This window comes from Aquarana catesbeiana, linkage group LG02 (genome assembly GCF_042186555.1).
Source record: "Aquarana catesbeiana isolate 2022-GZ linkage group LG02, ASM4218655v1, whole genome shotgun sequence".
In the NCBI taxonomy this organism is placed as follows: Eukaryota; Metazoa; Chordata; class Amphibia; order Anura; family Ranidae; genus Aquarana; species Aquarana catesbeiana.
Window position 1 is genome coordinate 699,852,207 of NC_133325.1, and position 24,758 is coordinate 699,876,964.

At 43.4% G+C, this 24,758-nt stretch overlaps 1 protein-coding gene across 8 annotated transcripts in view; it reads right to left on the bottom strand.

The window, feature by feature from the left end:
* The window catches only part of LOC141129101 (uncharacterized), a 170,907-nt gene that overhangs the window by 12,689 nt on the left and 133,460 nt on the right, over nt 1–24,758 (bottom strand). For 6 of the 8 annotated variants that reach the window (XM_073616891.1, XM_073616894.1, XM_073616895.1 and 3 more), the window contains 2 exons: nt 22,854–22,948; nt 17,795–17,933 (listed from right to left, as the gene is read on the bottom strand). In XM_073616891.1, coding sequence (XP_073472992.1) covers nt 17,795–17,933; nt 22,854–22,948 — 234 coding nt within the window. Of the gene's footprint in view, nt 1–17,574; nt 17,934–22,853; nt 22,949–24,758 lie in introns of those variants that run through there. The other 2 variants (XM_073616893.1, XM_073616892.1) reach the window with 2 other exon arrangements.

Here is a 24,758-nt window from a genome sequence, read left to right on the forward strand (position 1 = left end):
ATGAATAAAAAATGTCCTTTTTACTGACTTGATTTGTGTTGGTGCAGCCCCTTCAAAGTCCCATGGGCATACTTATCATGAGAGCTCTTATACGTTTAGGGAATGACCTGCCCTCTTATCCAGGGTACTGTAGCCTTATGCAATACGTTTATAAAAAATATTCCAAATTAGTTCCTGTGGTCCTTCTTTACATAGTGAATTATTATATAACATAAAAAAGAAAGCTTAAACACAGACATTTAAGTGGATCAACTATTACTAATAAATGCATTGACATTCCACTCAATGTTCAACCCATGAGGTGAAAATACCTTCAAGTTATGGATCCACTTGGTTCATAATTTGGATATTTCCCTTTTGACAAAGCTTCCTCTCCAATGTGGAACATATTTGTCAATAGTTAAAAATTAGGTGCCCGAAGAGTCTTTGTTGCGCACCCGTGCATAATGCTTAGATACACTGTGGCCTGGGAAAACCCTTCTTAATATTGGCCACGTTCTCCTAAACGTACATGTAAGGCCTGCAAAGTCCGGCCCACATATTACAGGCCATAAGGGCACTGCAATAAATAAACCTCATTATGCGTAGAACAGGTGATAAAAGATCTGATGGAATATGACTTCAACCTAACATTAGATTGAAAGGATGTGACCCTTCTGCAGCCTAACTTAAATACGACAAATGCTACAGTTCTCAGTGGGGGGTCTAGAACATTGGGAGCTATTTTATGTTTTGAAGAGGGAACACTTTTAAAAAGGACCTGTGGTATGTCCGAGAGTAAGGGGACCAAGATGCGGTGAGTTTTAAGAAAAGACCAATGTCTCTTCCAAATATTTCTAATAGCATGATGTAGAGCTGCACGATTCTGGGTAAAATGAGAATCACAATTTTTTTGCTTAGAATAAAGATCATGATTCTTGAGCTCAAGGGATTCAGTGGCAGTGAATCATCTAGTCTAATGAGAGAGACTGGGAGCTCAGTAATCTAAAGAACTACAAGGAGTGATTGTAGTAGAAGTGAAGGAACTGTTACAACTTGAGTTAGGAGCTGTTAAAGACTGTTGTCATAGGAGACAGCATCCTTACACATGCAGATGTGGCATCTTGCTGGATGCCTTTCCCTGCATGGCTGTCCTCCTATTGAAGTCTCGGAGTCTGTCAATTATTCTTGCAACTACCTAGGGTCTCCTGTGGGGAAAAACCAACAAGTCTCATACTCATTGGAAAGGATCAGCCTGGTCTTTTGACACTTTCAGTCAGCGCTGTGAGGGTTAACATAGACCCCAAAATGGACTCTAGTACAGTTTTGGCACGCCACAGTTCTCAGAGAACATCCGCACCAATCCATTGGCAGGGGAAGGAGCTCCCACTCTGCAGAGGAAGATAAGGAAGTGCTGCCACGTGTATCCGATTGTGGGTTGGAGAGAAGATGGTGCAATTCATAGGAGATATGGCGGATTGGAAAAAATATGCTCCGGGTGTTATTTTCGGTCCGAGCGATGCGAAACATGTCCTGACTGACACCGGAGTGCAGTATACACAGAATGGGTAAGCTTACCCTGTATATGGCTGGAGGCTACAAGGTTTTGGGACTGATCTGTGGGAAATGTTCCGGCCTGACCACGCAGTTGAGGCCTTGGATCGTCTGTGGACGCTGCAGAGAGCACTTGTTTGAGGTTGTCTCCCCAACTCAACCTCTGCGGATAATGCAAGTTGACTGGGACAGGAACGTCGCTATCCCGGCTGGGAGTGATATCCAAAGCCCACCTGCCATCACCAGAGTCGTACAGGAAGCTGCTAACCCTGCATCGGTGACTACCCCAGGACCCAGTGCCCCGACCGCTCCTTGAGGCTGCTGTTGGGCCCAGCTGCTCGCCTTGATGTCCGAGCCACCCGGGAGGAAAGTACCAGAACCGGGTAAGCCAGTGAGGAGTGAGAGTAGGGTGCCCGTAGGGGAGGTGATGCCAGTCGCCATTAAAGGGGATGCTAAAGTTGTGCCAGTTAAAGCGAGGGCCAAGTGCAACTATATCCCAGCCGAAGAGTGCTCTACTATTACAAAGTCAGACATTACGTTTGAGGGTCTATCTGAACTCTTTTCTGATACGTTGTCTTGCACCGGGAAGTGGAGTGATAGCGATGAGGAACAAATGAGTAATGTGCAAGAGAGTGAAGTTCCCCCTGTTGTCGCTGCTAATGTAGAGATCAAGCTGTCTGCCAATGCAGCCCTGCTGATCAGCATTTCCTGATCTTTTGAGGAAGATCGTTGGGCTCAAAGGGTTCCCAAAGGCCGCCCCATCATGCCCATGCCTAACATCAAGCCTGATCATAAGCCAGATGTGGTCACTGGGTGCTCAGTTCAGCATGCCCCAGACACCCGGGTTCTACCCGGATATGGGGAGCACAAAACCCTGCCTCGGCTGTCAAAGTTGCAGCGGATAATAATAAAGAAAGTGGCAGAAGAATATGGGTATCTCTACCCATACATACCCACTCATTTGGAAGAGGAAATCTCAGAGAAGGAAACTCAATGGGTGGATGAAGCCATGCACTGTTTCCTCCAGATCCCTCTCAACATAGACTTCCTGAAATTGTCACCCAAGATGGCTGGAAAATACCTGTCAGTATTAATACACTGCCTGCACTGACTGAATATCGAGTAAACACTGAATATATAGTCTTTGCTAAATGCAGAGTATATATATATATATATATATATATATATATATATATATATATATATTATAATAATATAATATAATACACCGCCTGAAGTGTATTAGAAACAGTACACCACAGAACGCACTGTAGATATAGGCTACACTGGATGCAGAGTATATATATATATATATATATATATATATATATAGATCGATATATATATATATATATATGAGACTGTGTATATATATATATATATATATATATATATATATATATATATATATTTATTAATACACCGCCTGAAGTGTATTAGAAACAGTACACCGCAGAATGCACTGTAGATATAGGCATATAGGCTACACTGGATGCAGATTTTATATATATATATATATATATATATATATATATACATATATACATATACATATATATATTAATACACCACCTGAAGTGTATTAGAAATAGTACACCACAGAATGCACTGTAGATATAGGCTACACTGGATGCAGAATATATATATATATATATATATATATATATATATATATACAGATACAGTCATGGCCGAAATTGTTGGCACCTCAGAACTTTTATCCAGAAAATCAAGTATTTCTCACAGAAAAGTATTACAGTAACACGTTTATTCCCTTTGTGTGTATTGGAACAAAACAAAAAAAGGGAGGAAAAAAGCAAATTGGACATAATGTCACACAAAACTTCAAAAATGGGCTGGTCAAAATTCTTGGCACCCTTCACTTAACCACTTAAGGACCGCCTCACGCCGATGTACGTCGGCAAGGTAGCACGGGCAGGCAGAATCACGTATATGTACGTGATCTGCCTTCCGCGGGCGGGGGGTCTGATCGGACCCCCCCCAGTGCCCGAGGCGGTCCTCTTTTGTCCAGCGGCGATCGGAGATGAGGGGGAGACCATCCGTTCGTGGCCCCCCCTCGCGATCGCCGCCGGCCAATCAGATCATTCCTATGCTGCTGTATGCTAAACAGCAGCAAAGGAAATTATGTCATCTCTCCTCGGCTACGTATTTTCCGTTCCGGCGCCGAGGAGAGAAGACTGCAATGTGAGTGAAAACACACTACACACACAGTAGAACATGCCAGGCACACAAAACACCCCCCTTTACCCCCCGATCCCCCCCCCGATCACCCCCCCCCCTGTCACACTGACACCAAGCAGTTTTTTTTTTTCTGATTACTGCATGGTGTCAGTTTGTGACAGTTAGTGTGGTAGGACAGTTACTGTTAGCCCCCTTTAGGTCTAGGGTACCCCACTAACCCCCCCTAATAAAGTTTTAACCCCTTGATCACCCCCCGTCGCCAGTGTCGCTAAGCGATCATTTTTCTGATCGCTGTATTAGTGTCACTGGTGACGCTAGTCAGGGAGGTAAATATTTAGGTTCGCTGTCATCGTTTTATAGCGACAGGGACCCCCATATACTACCTAATAAATGTTTTAACCCCTTGATTGCCCCCTAGTTAATCCTTTCACCACTGATCACCGTATAACCGTTACGGGTGACGCTGGTTAGTTAGTTTATTTTTTATAGTGTCAGGGCACCCCCTGCTTATTACCGAATAAAGGTTTAGCCCCCTGATCGCCCGGCGGTGATATGCGTCGCCCCAGGCAGCGTCAGATTAGCGCCAGTACCGCTAACACCCACGAACGCAGCATACGCCTCCCTTAGTGGTATAGTATCTGTACGGATCAGTATCTGATCCGATTAGATCTATACTAGCGTCCCCAGCAGTTTAGGGTACCCAAAAACGCAGTGTTAGCGGGATCAGCCCAGATACCTGCTAGCACCTGCGTTTTGCCCCTCCGCCCGGCCCAGCCCAGCCCACCCAAGTGCAGTATCGATCGATCACTGTCACTTACAAAACACTAAACACATAACTGCAGCATTCGCAGAGTCAGGCCTGATCCCTGCGATCGCTAACAGTTTTTTTGGTAGTGTTTTGGTGAACTGGCAAGCACCAACCCCAGGCAGCGTCAGGTTAGCGCCAGTACCGCTAACACCCACGCACGCAGCATACGCCTCCCTTAGTGGTATAGTATCTGAACGGATCAATATCTTATCCAATCAGATCTGTACTAGTGTCCCCAGCAGTTTAGGGTTCCCAAAAACGCAGTGTTAGCGGGATCAGCCCAGATACCTGCTAGCACCTGCGTTTTGCCCCTCCGCCCGGCCCAGCCCAGCCCACCCAAGTGCAGTATCGATCGATCACTGTCACTTACAAAACACTAAACACATAACTGCAGCGTTTGCAGAGTCAGGCCTGATCCCTGCGATCGCTAACAGTTTTTTTGGTAGCGTTTTGGTGAACTGGCAAGCACCAGCGGCCTAGTACACCCCGGTCGTAGTCAAACCAGCACTGCAGTAACACTTGGTGACGTGGCGAGTCCCATAAGTGCAGTTCAAGCTGGTGAGGTGGCAAGCACAAGTAGTGTTCCGCTGCCACCAAGAAGAAGACAAACAGGCCCGTCGTGCCCATAGTGCCCTTCCTGCTGCATTCGCCAATCCTAATTGGGAACCCACCACTTCTGCAGCACCCGTACTTCCCCCATTCACATCCCCAACCAAATGCAGTCGGCTGCATGAGAGGCATTTTCTTTATGTCCTCCCGAGTACCCCTACCCAGCGAACCCCCCCAAAAAAGATGTCGTGTCTGTAGAAAGTGCGGATATAGGCGTGACACCCGCTATTATTGTCCCTCCTGTCCTGATAATCCTGGTCTTTGCATTGGTGAATGTTTTGAACGCTACCATACACTAGTTGAGTATTAGCGTAGGGTACAGCATTGCAAAGACTAGGCACACTTTCACAGGGTCTCCCAAGATGCCATCGCATTTTGAGAGACCCGAACCTGGAACCGGTTACAGTTATAAAAGTTAGTTACAAAAAAAAGTGTAAAAAAGAAAAAAAATATATATATAAAATAAAAAAAAATAGTTGTCGTTTTATTGTTCTCTCTCTCTCTCTATTCTCTCTCTATTGTTCTGCTCTTTTTTACTGTACTCTATTCTGCAATGTTTTATTGTTATTATGTTTTATCATGTTTGCTGTTCAGGTATGCAATTTTTTATACTTTACCGTTTACTGTGTTTTATTGTTAACCATTTTTTTGTCTTCAGGTACGCCATTCACGACTTTGAGTGGTTATACCAGAATGATGCCTGCAGGTTTAGGTATCATCTTGGTATCATTCTTTTCAGCCAGCGGTCGGCTTTCATGTAAAAGCAATCCTAGCGGCTAATTAGCCACTAGACTGCTTTTACAAGCAGTGGGAGGGAATGTCCCCCCCCACCGTCTTCCGTGTTTTTCTCTGGCTCTCTTGTCTCAACAGGGAACCTGAGAATGCAGCCGGTGATTCAGCCAGCTGACCATAGAGCTGATCAGAGACCAGAGTGGCTCCAAACATCTCTATGGCCTAAGAAACCAGAAGCTACGAGCATTTCATGACTTAGATTTCGCTGGATGTAAACAGCGCCATTGGGAAATTGGGAAAGCATTTTATCACACCGATCTTGGTGTGGTCAGATGCTTTGAGGGCAGAGGAGAGATCTAGGGTCTAATAGACCCCAATTTTTTCAAAAAAGAGTACCTGTCACTACCTATTGCTATCATAGGGGATATTTACATTCCCTGAGATAACAATAAAAATGATTAAAAAAAAAAAATTAAAGGAACAGTTTAAAAATAAGATAAAAAAGCAAAAAAATAATAAAGAAAAAAAAAAAAAAAAGCACCCCTGTCCCCCCCTGCTCTCGCGCAAAGGCGAACGCAAGCGTCGGTCTGGCGTCAAATGTAAACAGCAATTGCACCATGCATGTGAGGTGTCACCGCGAACGTCAGATCGAGGGCAGTAATTTTAGCAGTAGACCTCCTCTGTAAATCTAAAGTGGTAATCTGTAAATGCTTTTAAAAATGTATTTAGTTTGTCGTCACTGCACGTTTGTGCGCAATTTTAAAGCATGTCATGTTTGGTATCCATGTACTCGGCCTAAGATCATCTTTTTTATTTCATCAAACATTTGGGCAATATAGTGTGTTCTAGTGCATTAAAATTTTAAAAAGTGTGTTTTTTCCCCAAAAAATGCGTTTGAAAAATCGCTGCGCAAATACTGTGCGAAAAAAAAAAAATGAAACACCCACCATTATAATCTGTAGGGCATTTGCTTTAAAAAAATATATAATGTTTGGGGGTTCAAAGTAATTTTCTTGCAATAAAAAATAATTTTTTCATGTAAACAAAAAGTGTCAGAAAGGGCTTTGTCTTCAAGTGGTTAGAAGAGTGGGTGATGTGTGACATAAGCTTCTAAATGTTGTGCATAAAATGCCAGGACAGTTCAAACCCCCCCCCAAATGACCCCATTTTGGAAAGTAGACACCCCAAGTTATTTGCTGAGACTCATGTCGAGTCCATGGAATATTTTATATTGTGACACAAGTTGCGGGAAAGAGACACATTTTTTTTTTTTTTTTGCACAAAGTTGTCACTAAATGATATATTGCTCAAACATGCCATGGGAATATGTGAAATTACACCCCAAAATACATTCTGTTGCTTCTCCCGAGTACGGGGATACCACCTGTGTGAGACTTTTTGGGAGCCTAGCCGCGTACGGGACCCCGAAAACCAAGCACCGCCTTCAGGCTTTCTAAGGGCATAAATTTTTGATTTCACTCTTCACTGCCTATCACAGTTTCGGAGGCCATGGAATGCCCAGGTGGCACAAACCCCCCCAAATGACCCCATTTTGGAAAGGAGACACCCCAAGCTATTTGCTGAGAGGTATAGTGAGTATTTTGCAGACCTCACTTTTTGTCACAAAGTTTTTTCTTGTCTTTCTTCATTTTCAAAAACAAATGAGAGCTGCAAAATACTCACCATGCCTCTCAGCAAATAGCTTGGGGTGTCTACTTTCCAAAATGGGGTCATTTGGGGGGGGGGGGTTGTGCCATCTGGGCATTTTATGGCCTTCAAAACTGTGATAGGTAGTGAGGAGTGAAATAAAAAATGTACGCCCTTAGAAATCCTGAAGGCGGTGATTGGTTTTCGGGGCCCCATACGCGGCTAGGCTCCCAAAAAGTCCCACACATGTGGTATCCCTGTACTCAGGAGAAGCAGCTGAATGTATTTTGGGGTGCAATTCCACATAGGCCCATGGCCTGTGTGAGCAATATATCATTTAGTGACAACTTTTTGTAAATATTTTTTTTTTTTGTCATTATTCAATCACTTGGGACAAAAAAAATAAATATTCAATGGGTTCAACATGCCTCTCAGCAATTTCCTTGGGGTGTCTACTTTCCAAAATGGGGTCATTTGGGAGAGGGGGGTTGTACTGCCCTACCTTTTTAACACCTCAAGAAATGACATAGGCAGTCATAAACTAAAAGCTGTGTAAATTCCAGAAAATGTACCCTAGTTTGTAGACGCTATAACTTTTGCGCAAACCAATAAATATACGCTTATTGACTTTTTTTTTACCAAAGACATGTGGCCGAATACATTTTGGCCTAAATGTATGACTAAAATTGAGTTTATTGGATTTTTTTTATAACAAACAGTAGAAAATATCATTTTTTTTCAAAATTTTCAGTCTTTTTCCGTTTATAGCGCAAAAAATAAAAACGGCAGAGGTGATCAAATACCATCAAAAGAAAGCTCTATTTGTGGGAAGAAAAGGACGCAAATTTCGTTTGGGTACAGCATTGCATGACCGCGCAATTAGCATTTAAAGTGACGCAGTGCCAAATTGGAAAAAGTCCTCTTGTCCTTAGGCAGCATAATGGTCCGGGGCTGAAGTGGTTAATATTTGGTTGCACACCCTTTGGAAAAAATAACTGAAATCAGTCGCTTCCTATAACCATCAATAAGCTTCTTACACCCCTCACCTGGAATTTTGGACCACTCTTCCTTTGCAAACTGCTCCAGGTCTCTCTTATTGGAAGGGCGCCTTTTACTAACAGAAATTTTAAGATCTCTCCACAGGTGTTTAATGGGATTTAGATCTGGACTCATTTAGAACTCTCCAGCGCTTTGTTGCCATCCATTTCTGGGTGCTTTTTGACATATGTTTGGGGTCACTGTCCTGCTGGAAGACCCAAGATCTCGGACGCAAACCCAGCTTTCTGACACTGGGCTCTACAGTGCGACCCAAAATCCTTTGGTAATTCTCAGATTTCATGATGTCTTGCACACATTCAAGGCACCCAGTGCCAGAGGCAGCAAAACAACCCCAAAACATCATTGAACTTCCACCATATTTCACTGTAGGTACTATGTTCTTTTCTTTGTAGGCCTTATTCCGTTTTCGGTAAACAGTAGAATGATGTGCTTTACCAAAAAGCTCTATCTTGGTCTCATCTGTCCACAAGACGTTTTCCCAGAAGGATTACTCAAGTACCTTTTTCTCAAACTGTAGTCTTGCTTTTTTATGTCTCTGTGTCAGCAGTGGGGTCCTTCTGGGTCTCCTGCCATAGCGTTTCATTTCATTTAAATGTCGATGGATAGTTCGCGCTGACACTGATGCTCCATGAGCCTGCAGGACAGCTTGAATTTCTTTGGAACTTTGTTGGGGCTGCTTATCCACCATCTGGACTATCCTGCATTGCAACCTTTCATCAATTTTTCTCTTCCATCCAAGCCCAGAGAGATTAGCTACAGTGCCATGGGTTGCAAACTTCTTGATAATGTTGCACACTGTGGACAAAGGCAAATCTAGATCTCTAGAGATGGACTTGTAACCTTGAGATTGTTGATATTTTTCCACAATTTTGGTTCTCAAGTCCTCAGACAGTTCTCTTCTCCTCTTTCTGTTGTCCATGCTTAGTGTGGCACACACAGACACACAATGCAAAGACTAAGTGAACTTCTCTCCTTTTTATCTGCTTTCAGGTGTGATTTTTGTATTGCCCACACCTGTTACTTGCCCCAGGTGAGTTTAAAGGAGCATCACATGCTTGAAACAATCTTATTTATCCACAATTTTGAAAGGGTGCCAAGAATTTTGACCAGCCCATTTTTGGAGTTTTGTGTGATATTATGTCCAATTTGCTTTTTTTCCTCCCTTTTTTTGTTTTGTTCCAATACACACAAAGGGAATGAACATGTATATAGCAAAACATGTGTTACTGCAGTACTTTTCTGTGAGAGATACTTGATTATCTGGAAAAATTTCTGGGGTGCCAACAATTTTGTCCATGACTGTGTATATATATATATATATATATATATATATATATATATATATATATATATATATATATATATATATATATATATATATATATATATATATATATATATATATATATTTATACACCGCCTGAAGTGTTTTAGAAACAGTACACCACAGAACGCACTGTAGATATAGGCTACACTGGATGCAGAGTATATATATATATATATATCTATATATATTGTACAGGACGCTGTGGCTGGGTCCTGGAAGGACGCTATGTATCCCCTCTGTTTGGACTGTGGTCCCTTTAAGGGAACAAAAAGGGTTAACTCACCTGTCAGAGGAAGTGGGCTTAAAACAAGACAGGAAGTTAGAGAGGGGTGTGGAGGAGTGTAGAGGAGAATGTGGATGGTGGATGGTATTTTGGTGTGCAGAAACAAAAGTGAATAGCAGTGTCCTGCCTGGAAGCCTCCTGGCAGGGGTAGCTACCTGCAACACAAACTAAGGACTGTTTAACTGCAATATCAGTTCTGGACTTTGCAGGTCGGTGAGACTGAAATCTTTTTTCTTTTGTTTTTGCTGCTGTAGAGCTATTTAAGTTCAATAAATCTCCTTTTGAGTGAAAAGCCTGTGTCCTGCGATCTAGCTGGTTCCCCAAACTTTACAAGTGGTGCTCGAATGCGGGCAGGACAGAGTAACAGGCATTTTTCTTGCTGTTTTTTTTTTTTTTTTTTTTTTGTGTATTGGACGTAAAACTGACATTTAAAGGGACAGTACAGTGGATTTATGTCCTGGGTTAAAGCCGCACAAACCCTGAAAGCTGAAGCAATGGAGGAGCTAATTAAACAGCTGTCCTTGGCTAATATACAAGCGCAGACTCGCCATGAGGAAGCTAATCAGCGCTTAGCAACCAGCTGGAGGTACAGCAAGAAAATACTCGCCTGTTGGTGGCCCAGTTGGCAGCCCAGCAAGCGACCCAGCAAGGGGTTATGCAGGCTCAGGTGACTGCCTTAAAAGAAGTAGTGCAGCAGCTTTCTCAGGGCTGTGAGCAAGCGGCTGTTGCCCCTGGCAACCAGGTGACCGTGAGGGCAAGCCATTTTTTGCAGAAGTTGTCCCTGAGTGATGATGTAGAGGCATTTCTTGCTACATTTGAGAGGATGGCAGAGAGAGAAGGGTGGCCCCAGGACCAGTGGGCCAGCCTAATTGCTCCTTTCCTAACTGGAGATCCTCAAAAAGCCTACTTCGACCTGCCACCAGATGACGCTAAAGACTATCAAAAATTAAAGGCAGAAATACTGGCTCGTTTGGGGGTGACTACAGCTGTTCGGGCCCAACGAGTGCACCAATGGAAGTATCGTCCAGATCGTCCACCACGGTCTCAAATGCATGACCTGGTGCAACTGGTAAAAAAATGGCTGCAGCCCGAAATGTTGTCTGGCCCCCAAATCGTGGAGCAGGTTGTGCTGGACCGATACCTAAGGTCACTGCCAGACGACCTTCAACGGTGGGTCAGCCATGGAGACCCCAAAACAGTGAACCTCCTTGTCAAAATGGTGGAATGATATACAGTGGTGGAGGATCTGCTTGGCCCTACCAAGCGCCAAGGAACCAGTCTGCCACGGCCTATTCGTTCGACTGCTGCCCTTCGAAAGGACGTCCCCCATAGCCCTGGAACCAACACCCCGGAAGGTCAAGAGTCACTCCCGATACCTCCTCAGTGATCTGTTCCTGTTCGGAGAGGAGGGGATGTACAATGTTGGCGATGTCATTCCTGGGGCCATACCCGGGCCCACTGCCCACTGCAAGAGGAGCCCATGGAATGCGGGGTTCTTCGGAGGGGGTCTTTTTATGCCCATAAAGCATGTACAACACATCTTGACCTTGGAGAAGAGAAATTTGAGTGTGAAGTCCAAGTGAACCACCTCCCTGCCCGGGCTTTGCTGGACTCCGGAAGCATGGTAACCCTGGTCCATCCTAGAGTAATTGGAAAGATCGGTCCGGTAAGAAAAACTTTACGGGTGGTGTGCATTCACGGGGACACTAGAGAGTACCCTCTCATCTCGGTGTCCATCTCCACAGCATGTGGCACTGGTACTCAAGAGGTGGGGGTGGTAAAGAACTTGGTACATGATGTTATCCTAGGACGAGACTGTCCATTATTTGCAAAACTGTGGGGACAAGGAGAACTACCCGAACGGTCCAGAGACTGGGGAGAAACTAGTCCCTCTGTTCCTGCTGTTGCGAGGAATAACACTGAAATGCCGAATGTTCTTAATGTGGATCCAGTTGATGAAAATGCTAATGATTTGGTTAATGGTGATGAAAGTAGTGCTGATATTATTAAGGATGTCAAAATGTGTGGTTCACAGACCTACCTGAACCCTGAAGGGGGGGGGGAACCTTCCCCACATTCAGGTAATGCTGGGGGAAGAGGATGAGGAAGTGAGCGTTACCCCTGCCCTGCCAGATTTGGGTGTTCCTCAGGGGGCATTTGGTACTTCCCAGATGCAGGACCCCACTTTGGCCCATGCACGAGAACAGGTTGTAGTAATAAATGGGGTTCCCCAAGAGCCGGGTGCGAATGAGCGGTGGCCACACTTTGCAATATGTAATGAATTGCTTTATTGGGTTACCAAGGTGAGAGAAAATGTGGTAGAGCAATTATTGGTACCCCAACAGTATAGACGCAAGGTCCTGGACCTGGCCCATGATGATGTTTTAGGGGGACACCTGGGAGTTGAAAAGACGGAGGCACGGATCACCGACCGGTTTTACTGGCCAGGTCTGAAAGCAGAGGTAAGGAGATACTGTACCTCTTGTCCCACCTGTCAGTTGACCGCTCCGGTGACCCACTTCCGGAATCCTTTGGTCCCTCTGCCCATAATTGAGGTCCCATTTGAGAGGCTAGCCATGGATATAGTGGGTCCCTTGGTGAAGTCGGCTCGAGGTCACTCCTTCATACTGGTGATCCTCGACTATGCCACCCGATATCCTGAGGCGCTACCCCTGCGTAATAACTCCTCTAAGGCTATTGCCCGGGAATTATTCCAGTTGTTTACACGGACTGGTTTTCCCAAGGAAATACTAACGGACCAGGGCACCCCGTTTATGTCGAGGGTTATGGCCGATGTGTGCAAGCTCTTCCGGATTAAACAGCTGCGCACATCGGTCTACCATCCCTAAACGGATGGGTTAGTAGAACGCTTTAATAAGACCCTTAAATCTATCCTCAAGAGAGTTGTACAAAGGGATGGGAAAGACTGGGACTGTCTGTTACCAGCTCTCCTGTTTGCTATCCGGGAAGTGCCCCAGGCCTCCACTGGGTTTTCGCCCTTTGAGTTGGTATATGGGCGGAGACCTCGCGGACTACTGGATTTTGTTAAAGAGGAATGGGAAAGTGAACCTATTCAGCATAAGAGTGTTCTTGAATATGTTTCCCAAATGCAGGAGAGGATCCGAACTGTGATGCCACTAGTCAAGGAACATTTACAAAAAGCCCAGGAGGCTCAACGACGGGTCTATAATAGGGTTGCTAAAATAAGGAACTTCCAAGTGGGGGATCGAGTAGCGGTGTTGATTCCCACTGTGGAAAGTAAATTCTTGGCCAGGTGACAAGGCCCATTTGACGTTGTAGAAAAAGTGGGAGAGGTAAATTATAGAGTCCACCAACCGGGTAAGAGGAAACCCTATCAAATATATCATGTAAACTTGTTAAAGCCCTGGACAGAGAGGGAACCAGTGACCTCCCTGGCTAGTGCAAGATTGGAGCCTCGGGTTGGGGTGGAGAGTGTCCAAGTAGCAAATACCCTGTCTAAAACCCAAAGTCAGCAGGCAAAGGAGTTTTTGCAGAGAAATAAAGAGACATTTTCAGACTTGCCAGGACTCACGAGTACCATAGAGCATGATATTATCACGGAACCAGGAGTCAAAGTTCTTGTCCGGCCCTACCGCATCCCAGAGGCCCAAAGGAAGGCTGTTTCAGAGGAAGTGAAGAAGATGTTAGACCTGGAGATTATTGAAGAATCGCAGAGTGAGTGGTCGAGCCCGATTGTGTTGGTACCGAAGCCCACCGGGACTCTGCGATTCTGCAATGATTTCCGGAAGCTTAATGAAGTTTCACGGTTTGATGCCTACCCCATGCCCCGGGTAGATGAGCTTATTGAGAGACTAGGTCCAGCCAGGTATATCACTACATTAGACCTTACCAAGGGATATTGGCAAATCCAGTTGACTAAGGCTGCTAGAGAGAAAACTGCTTTTTCTACCCCAGAGGGGAGTTTTCAGTACAAAAGGATACCTTTTGGACTGCAAACTGCTCCAGCCACATTCCAGCGAGCAATGGATAGGATTTTACGACCTCACCGGAAGTATGCCTCAGTGTACTTGGACGACATAGTCATTTTTAGCAGAGACTGGGAATCACACTTACCCAAAGTCCAGGCAGTGCTGGACTCTCTTTGGAAGGAAGGGTTTACAATAAACCCTGAAAAATGTGCTTTGGGAATGGAGGAGGTGAAATACCTGGGCTATATCGTGGGTAGAGGGGTGGTGAAACCTCAGGTCAGCAAGGTAGAGGCTATACAGAGTTGGCCCCGTCCCCTCACAAAAAAGCAGGTACGTGCATTCTCGGGCATGTTGGGATACTACAGGAGGTTTGTACCCAACTTTGCCACGTTGGCGGCTCCATTGACCGATCTGACTAAGGGTCGGAAATCGGTCATGGTGGAGTGGAATGCAGACGCTGAGAAGGCCTTTTTGAAAGCTCAAGTCGGCACTGTGCCAACACCCTGCCCTGGTAGCACCCAATTTTTCAAAAGAGTTTGTTGTCCAAACTGATGCTTCTGATGTAGGATTGGGAGCGGTGTTGTCACAGGTTGTTCATGGAGAGGAGCACCCAGTAGTCTTCCTCAGTAGGAAGTTAACACCAGCGGAGAAAAACTACGCTATAATTGAACGAGAGTGCCTGGCCATTAAGTGGGCTCTGGAATCCCTCAGATATTACCTTTTGGGTAGGAAATTTAGGCTGATTTCTGACCATGCCCCTTTAACATGGTTGAGACAAGGTAAAGGGAATAATGCCAGGGTTACTCGGTGGTTCCTGGCACTCCAGGAATTTAAATTTGTAGAGGAGCATAGGCCCGGGAGACTGCATCGAAATGCAGATGCCCTCTCCCGAGTCCATTGTTTGAGCTCCACTGTTGCCTCCACCTCCTTGGCGTTGGGGCACAGGGGGGGGGATATGTACAGGATGCTGTGGCTGGGTCCTGGAAGGACGCTATGTTTCCCTTCTGTTTGGACTGTGGTCCCTTTAAGGGAACAAAAAGGGTTAACTCACCTGTCAGAGGAAGTGGGTTTAAAACAAGACAGGAAGTTAGAGAGGGGTGTGGAGGAGTGTAGAGGAGAATGTGGATGGTGGATGGTATTTTGGTGTGCAGCAATAAAAGTGAATTATATTTATATTAATACACTGCCTGCACTGACTGAATATCGAGTAAACACTGAATATATAGTCTATGCTAAGTTTATATACACATATATACACACACACACACACTAGACAAACTTAGCCTTTAAATATTAGGCTTTGGAGTGGTAGGAAAAAAGCATATGCTGTGCAAGCCCTACAAGGGACATCATCTTTTCAGAGCTGCTTTGGGCATTTTCATTAAGGATGTCACTGGAGGTAAGAGTACTCATCTACCCCAGCAGATAGCCTAGCCTTCAAGTTGGGAAGTCTCACCTCTCTTCCCTTTCACCCCCTTCCTGAGGCCAAGAAGAGTTTCTTTTGTTACTCCTAGGCTTTTAAAGGCCTACCAAAAGTCAGATCTAAGCCAGGAGCCCAGTTTTACTGCAAACCATAGGCCCCTAAATCACGCACAACTACAGACAAGTCCTTTTTGGCATGAAGGGATGCCTCCACTTACCATAGTGAAGAGCATCTGTTAGCCTTGGTTAATTTAAACAATTTTACCAACATATGTATTAAAACCTTGTTTTCTTCTTCCCTTTCAGGGTCCTTCTGGTTTGAACTCCTGCAACATTCTCCCCCTACTCCTCCATTCTTTATGATGATGTCATTCAGCCAGCTGACACCACTCAGCTGGTCCAGACTTGATCCCAACTTTAATGTCAAGTTCCACCCAGATGCCTGGACCGGCAGCTGTCTCAGTCTCTCAGTGAGTTGCCTTCACAGTTCAGGGCTCCAGTGAGCGCTGGGGCCAGAGCAGAGAGAGTTACCGGTTCTCTGCTTACTGAAGACTGAGAACTGAGCTATCAGCAGTCTTTGATCGCTCAGTTTTCAGTCTTAGAAGCAACGGGGGACAGATGCAGCATCGGACCGATGCTGAATCCACCCTGGTGAGTATAATTTTTTTTTTGAAGAACCCCATACATTTCCTTTAAGTGTTCCCTGAATGTCCGGTTTGCATAGAAAAACTTTAAAAGTGGACAATGCAGTCTCTAGTCAGTCTGTTAGTTTGGAGGAGGAAGGGGGAAGAGTATTGAGAATCAGGGGTTGCAAAGGTGGCTGTATAGGATACCACAAGAGAAAACAGCCACCCTGAAACAGGAAACCTGGGGCAGTGGTCATGGCAGCAGCTTAACCACTTCATCCTAGGAAGGATTTACCCCCTTAATGACCAGGCCATTTTTTGCGATACGGCACTGCGTCACTTTAACTGACAATTGTGCAGTCATGCAATGTTGTACACAAACAAAATCGATGCCCGTTTTTTTCCAGAAATAGAGCGTTATTATGGTGGTATTTGATCACCTCTGCGGTTTTTATTTTTTGCACTATAAACAAGAAGAGAGCGACAATTTTGAAAAAAACAAACAAATATTTTTTACTTTTTGCTATAATAAATATCTAAAAAAAAACATGTCTTCATCAGATTAGGCCAATATGTATTGTTCTACATATTTTTCTTAAAAAAAACCCCGCAATAAGCGTGTATTGATTGGTTTGCGCAAAAGTTATAGCGTCTACAAAATAGGCGACATATTTATGGCATTTTTATTATAAATTTTTTTTTTTTACTAATAATGGCGGTGATCAGCAATTTTTAGCTGGACTGCGACTTTGCGGCGGACAGATCTCACACTTTTGACACTTTTTTGGGACCAGTGACATTTATACAGCGATCAGAGCTAAAAATAGCCACTGATTACTGTTAAATGGCACTGGCAGGGCAGGGGTTAACACTAGGGGGCGATCAAGGGGTTCAGTGTTCCCTAGGGTGATTCTAACTGTGGGGGGGGGGTGTACTGATGACTAGGAACAAACGATCTCTCTCTCTACTCCCCTATCAGAATGGGGATCTGTTTGTTTACATTGACAGATCCCCGTTCTGGCTCTCTGTGGAGCAATCTCAGGTGGCCGGCAGACATCGCGGCCGCCGGCTACGCGCATCAGCTCCGGTGATGCGTGCACGTCTGCTATTGCTCTTAAAGCGGCCGACGTACAGCTACGCGATTTTCGTAGTCGTGCCAACCTGCCGCAGTATAATGACGGCAGCTGGTCGGCAAGCTGTTTAACGTGATCATAAGAAAGGATTAAAAGATAAAGAAGCTGCATAGTCAGTAAGTGATGGAGGGGGCTTAAAAAACCGAGGGTGTAATATCACCTTAACAATGGCAGCTCCCAATTTCTTTCTGTACCATTTTTAAAGCAGGAAATCCAGGAGAAAAACTGGAAAGGATGTGAGACTAATCATAAACATCAGACAGCTGTCATTGTTTATTGCCTGTGGTTACACTAATACATCACATGCAGAAACACTGGTCATGCTTTCAACACATTCACTGTGTAGTGTAAATGCTAACGTTTAAAAAAAAAGTGCAATAATTTTGCAATAGAAAAATACATACATAAATTATAACCTATAGTTGATCTACGTAGGTAACATTTTTTGGCAAGTTTTGTCCACCTGCTTTCATGGCAGCTGTATAGCGGGCATCTGTCCGTTTTTTTATTGCTTGGGATAGTCTCTTTGATATGTTTGTTCTTTTGGGTTCTTCCACGTAATCTAGCTCATTTAATTCTAGCTCACGGCCAAATAGTTCAATCTAAAATCAGAAAACATTGATTATTTCATTGCTTCGTTTAACATAAGAGGTGAAAAACGAAATCGAACGTTTTATATCAGTAGACCTATACTTAAAATTGAAAGTACCAGGTATTCATTACACGACTTTATGTGACAAAGCAATCATCAAAAATATATAACTTTCAAATATAATTCCTGATTAGAAGCAGTAAAGCATTTCTACCTGTGACAGTGCCTAGACAAACTTTACTATTCGGGCCTCACAGGTGCTTGTCAGGACTCTGATTTTTTCAAAGACATATCTTGCCCACTCCTGCCTATGATGTTAGAGTAACACTGAATGGTGTCATTGGGGTTGAGGGCTCCAGGAACAGGAAGGCCTGCCTAGTGATAACTTTTACCTTTACTAATATGGCTGCCATCTCTCAACCACACAACCATACCTCCCAACTTTTTGAGATGGGAATGAGGGACACCTATCAGCAAAAGTATGCAGGCATAGGACACACCCCTTGCCACACCCCCTTAAAAGAGAATTGTACAAAAAACATGATTGGTTAAAACCACAAGTGCTTTTTTTTACCACTACTATTCCTTTATGTTGGCTTTTGGAATTTACAAATGCAGCAGTTTAGAAATCAGATGAAAGGTTTAGCACTAGAAAACACTTTTTGATAGATAAAACGTGTATTTTATATACATCTATATAGATTAGACCAAAATGAGGGACAAATGAGGTGGAATGAGGGACAGAGGGACAATGCTCCAAATCAGGGACAGTCCCTCGAAATCAGGGACAGTTGGGAGCTATACACACAACACTATTGCAGGTCTGGGCAACTTTATAATGCCTCCCCAAAACTGACCATACACTGATGGAAATTTGACCAGTTCAACAGGGACTGGATAAATTTTGATCAGTGTGTGGCTATCCCTACTTGACAGAAGTCAATTATTTGATCAACTTCTGTTAAAGGGACATGTTGGAAAACTTTTCTGAATCAGCAGCTGCAGCGAATCGGCTGCAGTCGCTGATCAGTGGTGGGTGTGGCTGTGGGAGCATTCTTCCCTCCACCTCATTTGTGTGGATGAAGGAGCTTAATGCCCCGTAAACACGATTGGAATTTCTGTCAGAAAAAACTTGGATGGTATTTCCGACGGAATTCCGCTCAAGCTTACCATGCATACACACAAGTTCTCTGAACTTTCGACCATCAAGAACGCGGTGACGTACAACACTACTGAGCTATAGCTACACTACACTATGAGCTGAGAAGATGAAGTTCAGTGCTTGCGAGCATGCGTCGAATTGTTTCCGAGCATGCGTGATTTTTTGCGCATCAGAATTGCATACAGATACAAACGCATTTTCGGATAGGAACTTTTTCTGACCCAAAAATAGAGAACATGCTCTCAATCTTTTGTAGGCTGGAATTCCGCCAGCAAAAGACAGATGTAGCATACACACAGTCGCATTTTCCGACAAAAAGCTCTCATCAGAGTTTTGCTGGCGGCATTTCCGATCGTGTGTATGCAGCATTACAGGTTTTTTTTTTTTTTTCATTCATCCCCTTGGCTGAATGAAAAAAACTATGTGTATGACCCCATATTTTGTATGCATTTTGTATTTTTTATGCTTTTTTTTTTTTGGCCAATTTGTTGTTGGGCAGATTAAAAAACACAAATCGCAGCAGAATCACAAGAAAATTGCAGTAAAATCGTGGCAAAAAATGCACTGCTTGCTTTTCTGCAGCATCTCTATTGAAGTCTATTAAACCAAAAATGCACAGTTTTGCATTTAAAAAAGTAGCAGCAACTGAAATAAGCATAGATGTGAACGTGTCCCATAGGAAACCATGTTAAATGGACTGTAGTGCGTTTCTGCTAAAAGCACAAAAAAAATGCTTAGGTGTAAACCAGGCCTTATAGCTCTACAAAAACAGTGGAGATCACTTACCTTTATTGACCAAAACTCTAAACTCCAGTCTAACAATATTTGACAAAACTCGTTACCTTCAATAGAATGGAAAAGAGGACTGTCCTGTCTATGCTTCAATGAACTGCTGCCAACACTGCTTGTGTATAACTCCACATATTTATCCTCAGGTTTAGCACCCATTGCGGCAGAGATAGGCACAGGGTGCAAGGATAAAAAAAAAAAACATTCAAAGAGACCCAGGGATGGCAGCAGATCACTCCCCACGTGGCTTGAGTGAGGTCGATATAATGAAAAGCGACTAAAGGGGGAATATTACAAAAGTACAAAAAATAGCTTATTCACATAATATAATGAACAAATTCCAAAATAACACAAATTATCCCTGCCCCCCTTCCCAATACATCAAACCCTTTACCATAGGCCAATAAAAAAAAAAAAAAGACACAGCGTTGTTTTGCTTTAACAAACTGACAGTCCGCCCGGACCTTTCCACAGACCAAGTGTATGCAAAGTATACAGTCAGTGAAATTCTATGAACAAGGTAGTGTTTGTCTTATTTTGACATTTTTGCAATATATTATGTGAATAAAGCTATTTTTGATACTTTTGTAATATTCCCCCTAGAGTCCCTTTCGATTTTATCCATTTGGCTCAAGCTAACTGTGGGGAGTGATCAACTGCTCTCATCCCTGGGACTCTTCTCAGGGTTTTTTGTATTCTTTAGTTTTCTTTGGGGGGTTACATCCTCCACACCAGTATGGGGTAAGTGGGCAGCCAGTTAAGGAGACAATTTTTCTCCTCTTCAAAACGAGTCTTATATTCTGTACAGGGAGCAAGGAGCTGTATTTCTATACTATATAAATGAAGAGAACCAACAATTTTGAAAATAAGTGATGTTCTGACTGCCTATTACATTTCTTGAGGTTCTAAATGTCTCCCCAAATTGTTTAATTTAGGACTTAGTGTATACAGTGCAACAGTGAGGTTCAGGGGTCAGGAGTATGTATTGCACAGAACAGCTTGCACATGTCAGTAGTCAGGGTTTAGTGCCCCCTTGTAATCGGTGGTGAGTACCCCTTTAAATGTCGGTGGTCAATAATGTGCGACCCCTTAAAGTGGTTGTAAACCCTTACAGACCACTTTTTGCTACAGGTAAGCCTATAATTAGGCTTACCTGTAGCTACCCTGCATATCTCCTAAACCTGCACGGTTTAGGAGATATCCCCTGTATCTGCATGTGCCGACGTCATCGGCACATGCGCACTGAAGCAAACTGAAGCAATGGCACTGGACTGGCACATATTGTGTAAGTTGCCAATCATATACTTAAATAAATGTTTTTAATAAGCACTACACTCCGATGTGCCCTCTTCTGTCCTTATCTGTTGCTCTAGAGAATCTTCAGTTTCTCAAGTGGTGCTGCACTAAAGTGTCTTGGAACTATGCCGGAGCCATTCCATAATCTTCCACAGCCACTTTCCTTGGGACATAGATCTGTTTGCACCCATGCACCATAATCTCCACTAGAGGTGGGCCGAACACCTCCTGGTTCGGTTCGCACCAGAACTCTCGAACATCGCAAAAGTTTGGACCTGAGCCACTAACACTTATTTAAGTCTATGGGTCAATGCAAGTCATTGGCCATAAAAAGAGTTTGGGGACCTGGATACTGCCCTGGGGGACATGTATCAATGATCTATTTTACAGGAGCACTGATTTTAATGATGCTTAAAGTGAAACAATAAAAAACGAAAAATTCCTTTAAATATAGTGCCTGTAAAATGGTGCATCTGTACCGTGTACTCGTAGAACCTGCTGCAGCAAAACTGCCATTTATAAAGAAAAAAAATGACATTTAAGTTTCCGGCAGTACAATACCATTGCTGGCAATATAAAAAATGTTAAAAGAAAACGGCGTGGGGTCCCCCCAAAATCCATACCAGACCCTTATCTAAGCATGCAGCCTGGCAGGTCAGGAAAGGGGGGGACGAGCGAGCTCCCCCCTTCTGAACTATACCAGGCCACATGCACTCAACATGGGGGGGTGCTTCAGCACCTTGTCCCCATGTTGATGGGGACAAGGGCCTCTTCCCCACAACTCTGGGCTGTGGTTGTAGGAGTCTGCGGGCAGGGGCTTTCAGAATCTGGAAGCCCCCTTTAACAAGAAGGCCCCCAGATCCCAGCCCCCTCCCTATGTGAACATTGTACCCCTACTCATTCACCAAAAAAGTGTCAAAAATAAATAAAGCTAGGAAGCAGTTTTTGACAATTCCTTTATTAAAAAAAATAAACAGTGTCCCCCGATCCATCGTCAATTATGACACCACCACCAACAAAGGCTAACCGCCAAATGCCTGCTCCGCCATTTGATAGTTCCTAAATAGGTGACATCACGGACAGAACATCCCACCGAGCGCCCCACAAATTCAGGTGTTCGCCGAACGGGCGAACAGGCGATGTTCAGGCTAAAGTTTTGCATGGCTCCAACTGTTTGCCCAACTCTAATCTCCACTCCTGTAACTATTCACTTATGGCCTGCCTTTCAGTTGTCGCCACTTGGCCTCTCCTAAGGAAGACACCCTGAAAACACTGATGCAACCAAACCCCAACTGCTTTGTGGTAATTGTGAAGGCAGGGCACACCTTATATTCTGTCTTAGTGAAAGACTGGGGAATGGACTGAGCTAAACTATAATCTGTTGAGCTCTGTATGTAGGCATACCTTGGCAAAAAGGTTCTCACATTGTTTTTTGGCGGTTGTGTGATTACAGTTTGATTGGTTTTTGGACAAAGTAGAAAAGCAGAAGAGAGGCTAGGCCTTAAATTGGGCCAATAAACATTCATAAGGTTTTATTCTTGAGCACAATAGGCACATCTGGGATGAAGTTTGATTCTGAAAGACCAATTTTCTTTTCTTTGTTTGGCACCTATCATACTCCATATCTGACATATACAGTAGTATTTAGTATATGCATCAATACAGTCCATTAACATAAATTACCTCTGCATTCTTCACATCCTCTTTGTGGTTCTTCTGGTGTTTTCTTGTAATTCCATTCAATGTATCTTTTTCTGCTACAGTCCGGCCATTAATGACTATGAAAATAAAAGTAAAATTACAAAAAAAGTTTAAAATAATTAAAAAAATGTTTTTTGGGAAATAAGCATCACAATGTGAAGTATTATTCCTAGCTAGTAATACTGTAATATTTGAAGGTGAGCCCCAACCAAGCTACTAATTACACAGATGAAATACATATAGGTTACCTGTCAAAAGATTTGTATTTTTGTCCATTCAGACTTTGGATTTACACAGCTCTGTCACACAACACAGTCCTGCCTGACAGAGCAGGAGACCTAATTTTTTCTGCTGCAGTTTCATTTTCTCTCCCCCATCCCCCCCCAAAAACACACACTTTTTGACTGGACAGTGAAAGGAGAAGTAGCACACTGATAAGCTTACCATCTGTCATTCTGGTCTATTTTCAAATCAGCATGCGTCTTGCACTGCAACATATCTGGTAAGCTCCTTGTGTTGCTTCTCCCTCTTACTCTCCCTCTTCCAATCACAGAATGACTTGCATTCATTAAATACAATTATTTTGGGCATACTTCAGCTTTAACCTCCCTGGCGGTATGATTATTTCGGATTTTAGGTGCTGAAAGCAGTACAATTATTTTGCATGGAAATTTGGCGTTTTATATTGTAGGTCTGTAATTCTTAACAATAACACACTTAAATCTGTCCAAACAAGAGTCTAGTAGATATCCCGGGTATGATAAAGTTTGAAACACAAAAACATAAATTATAATATAATAAATAAAAATAAATAATTAAAAAAATAAAAATAAAATAATAATAAAATAAATTTCCCCACGATTCACTATCGCTCAATTCTGCAAGTGTTCTAATTTACTATCGCTGTTTTCTAGCTGGTCTAAAACCATTTTTGACTTAAAGGGACACTTTTTGGTTGCTATGGACAATCTCCAGTTTCCAGCCAGAAAGAACAGTATATATAATATAGAACTGCATGCAGGGCATTGGACAAAGCACTGGGGACAAAAGGGATGTGAAATCATTTCATACAGTACTGTAATCTGTAAGATTACAGTACTGTATGTGTTATGCTTTTTACAGTTCTTTGAATTTGCCGCCAGGCTCCGCCCCCGTGCGTCGCAACGCTCGCAGGGAACGGAGCCTGGCACGGAGAGGCTTCGGGCAGAGGACGGAGCCCACGGACACTGGGGGGGACATCGCAGGATCCCGGGGACAAGGTAAGTAACGCCGCCCCAGGATCCTGCAATGCGATCCCGAGTGTGGCTCGGGGTTACCGCTAATGGGACTGAATTTTAACCCCGAGCCACACTCGGGAAAACCGCCAGGGAGGCTACAATAAACAATAGGATGTTGCTGCATTTTTACAGTTGCCCCAAAGTGAGAGGTATGTATCCGTTGCATCCAATATATTCAAATTTTTGGAAAATCATTTCATTTCTGTGTTTGTCACAATAACAAATGTACACTCTGTATATAAAGATACTACACTTTATACTTGATGTGTATTTACAACTATGTCAATTTTCATGTGTTCACTGTATAATTATTCGCATGTGAATATAAAACCATAAAAAAAAAAAAAAATACTACACTTAGGCTGGCCATACATGGTCAAATTTCGAAAGAATTTTCTATTGAAAATCAGAGATTTTGTGCGTTTTGTGATCCGATGGTGCCACCATTGATTTCGAAATTCAACCAACCAAGCCTTCAATTTCACCTCCGGTTGCTACAAAAAATAATTTTCATGGCTGGATATCTTCTTTTCTTTACAGGAATTTTCTTTTCTTGCACATGCACAGTTTCTTTTTCGATTACATTTCTTGCACAATTCTCCCATCATTG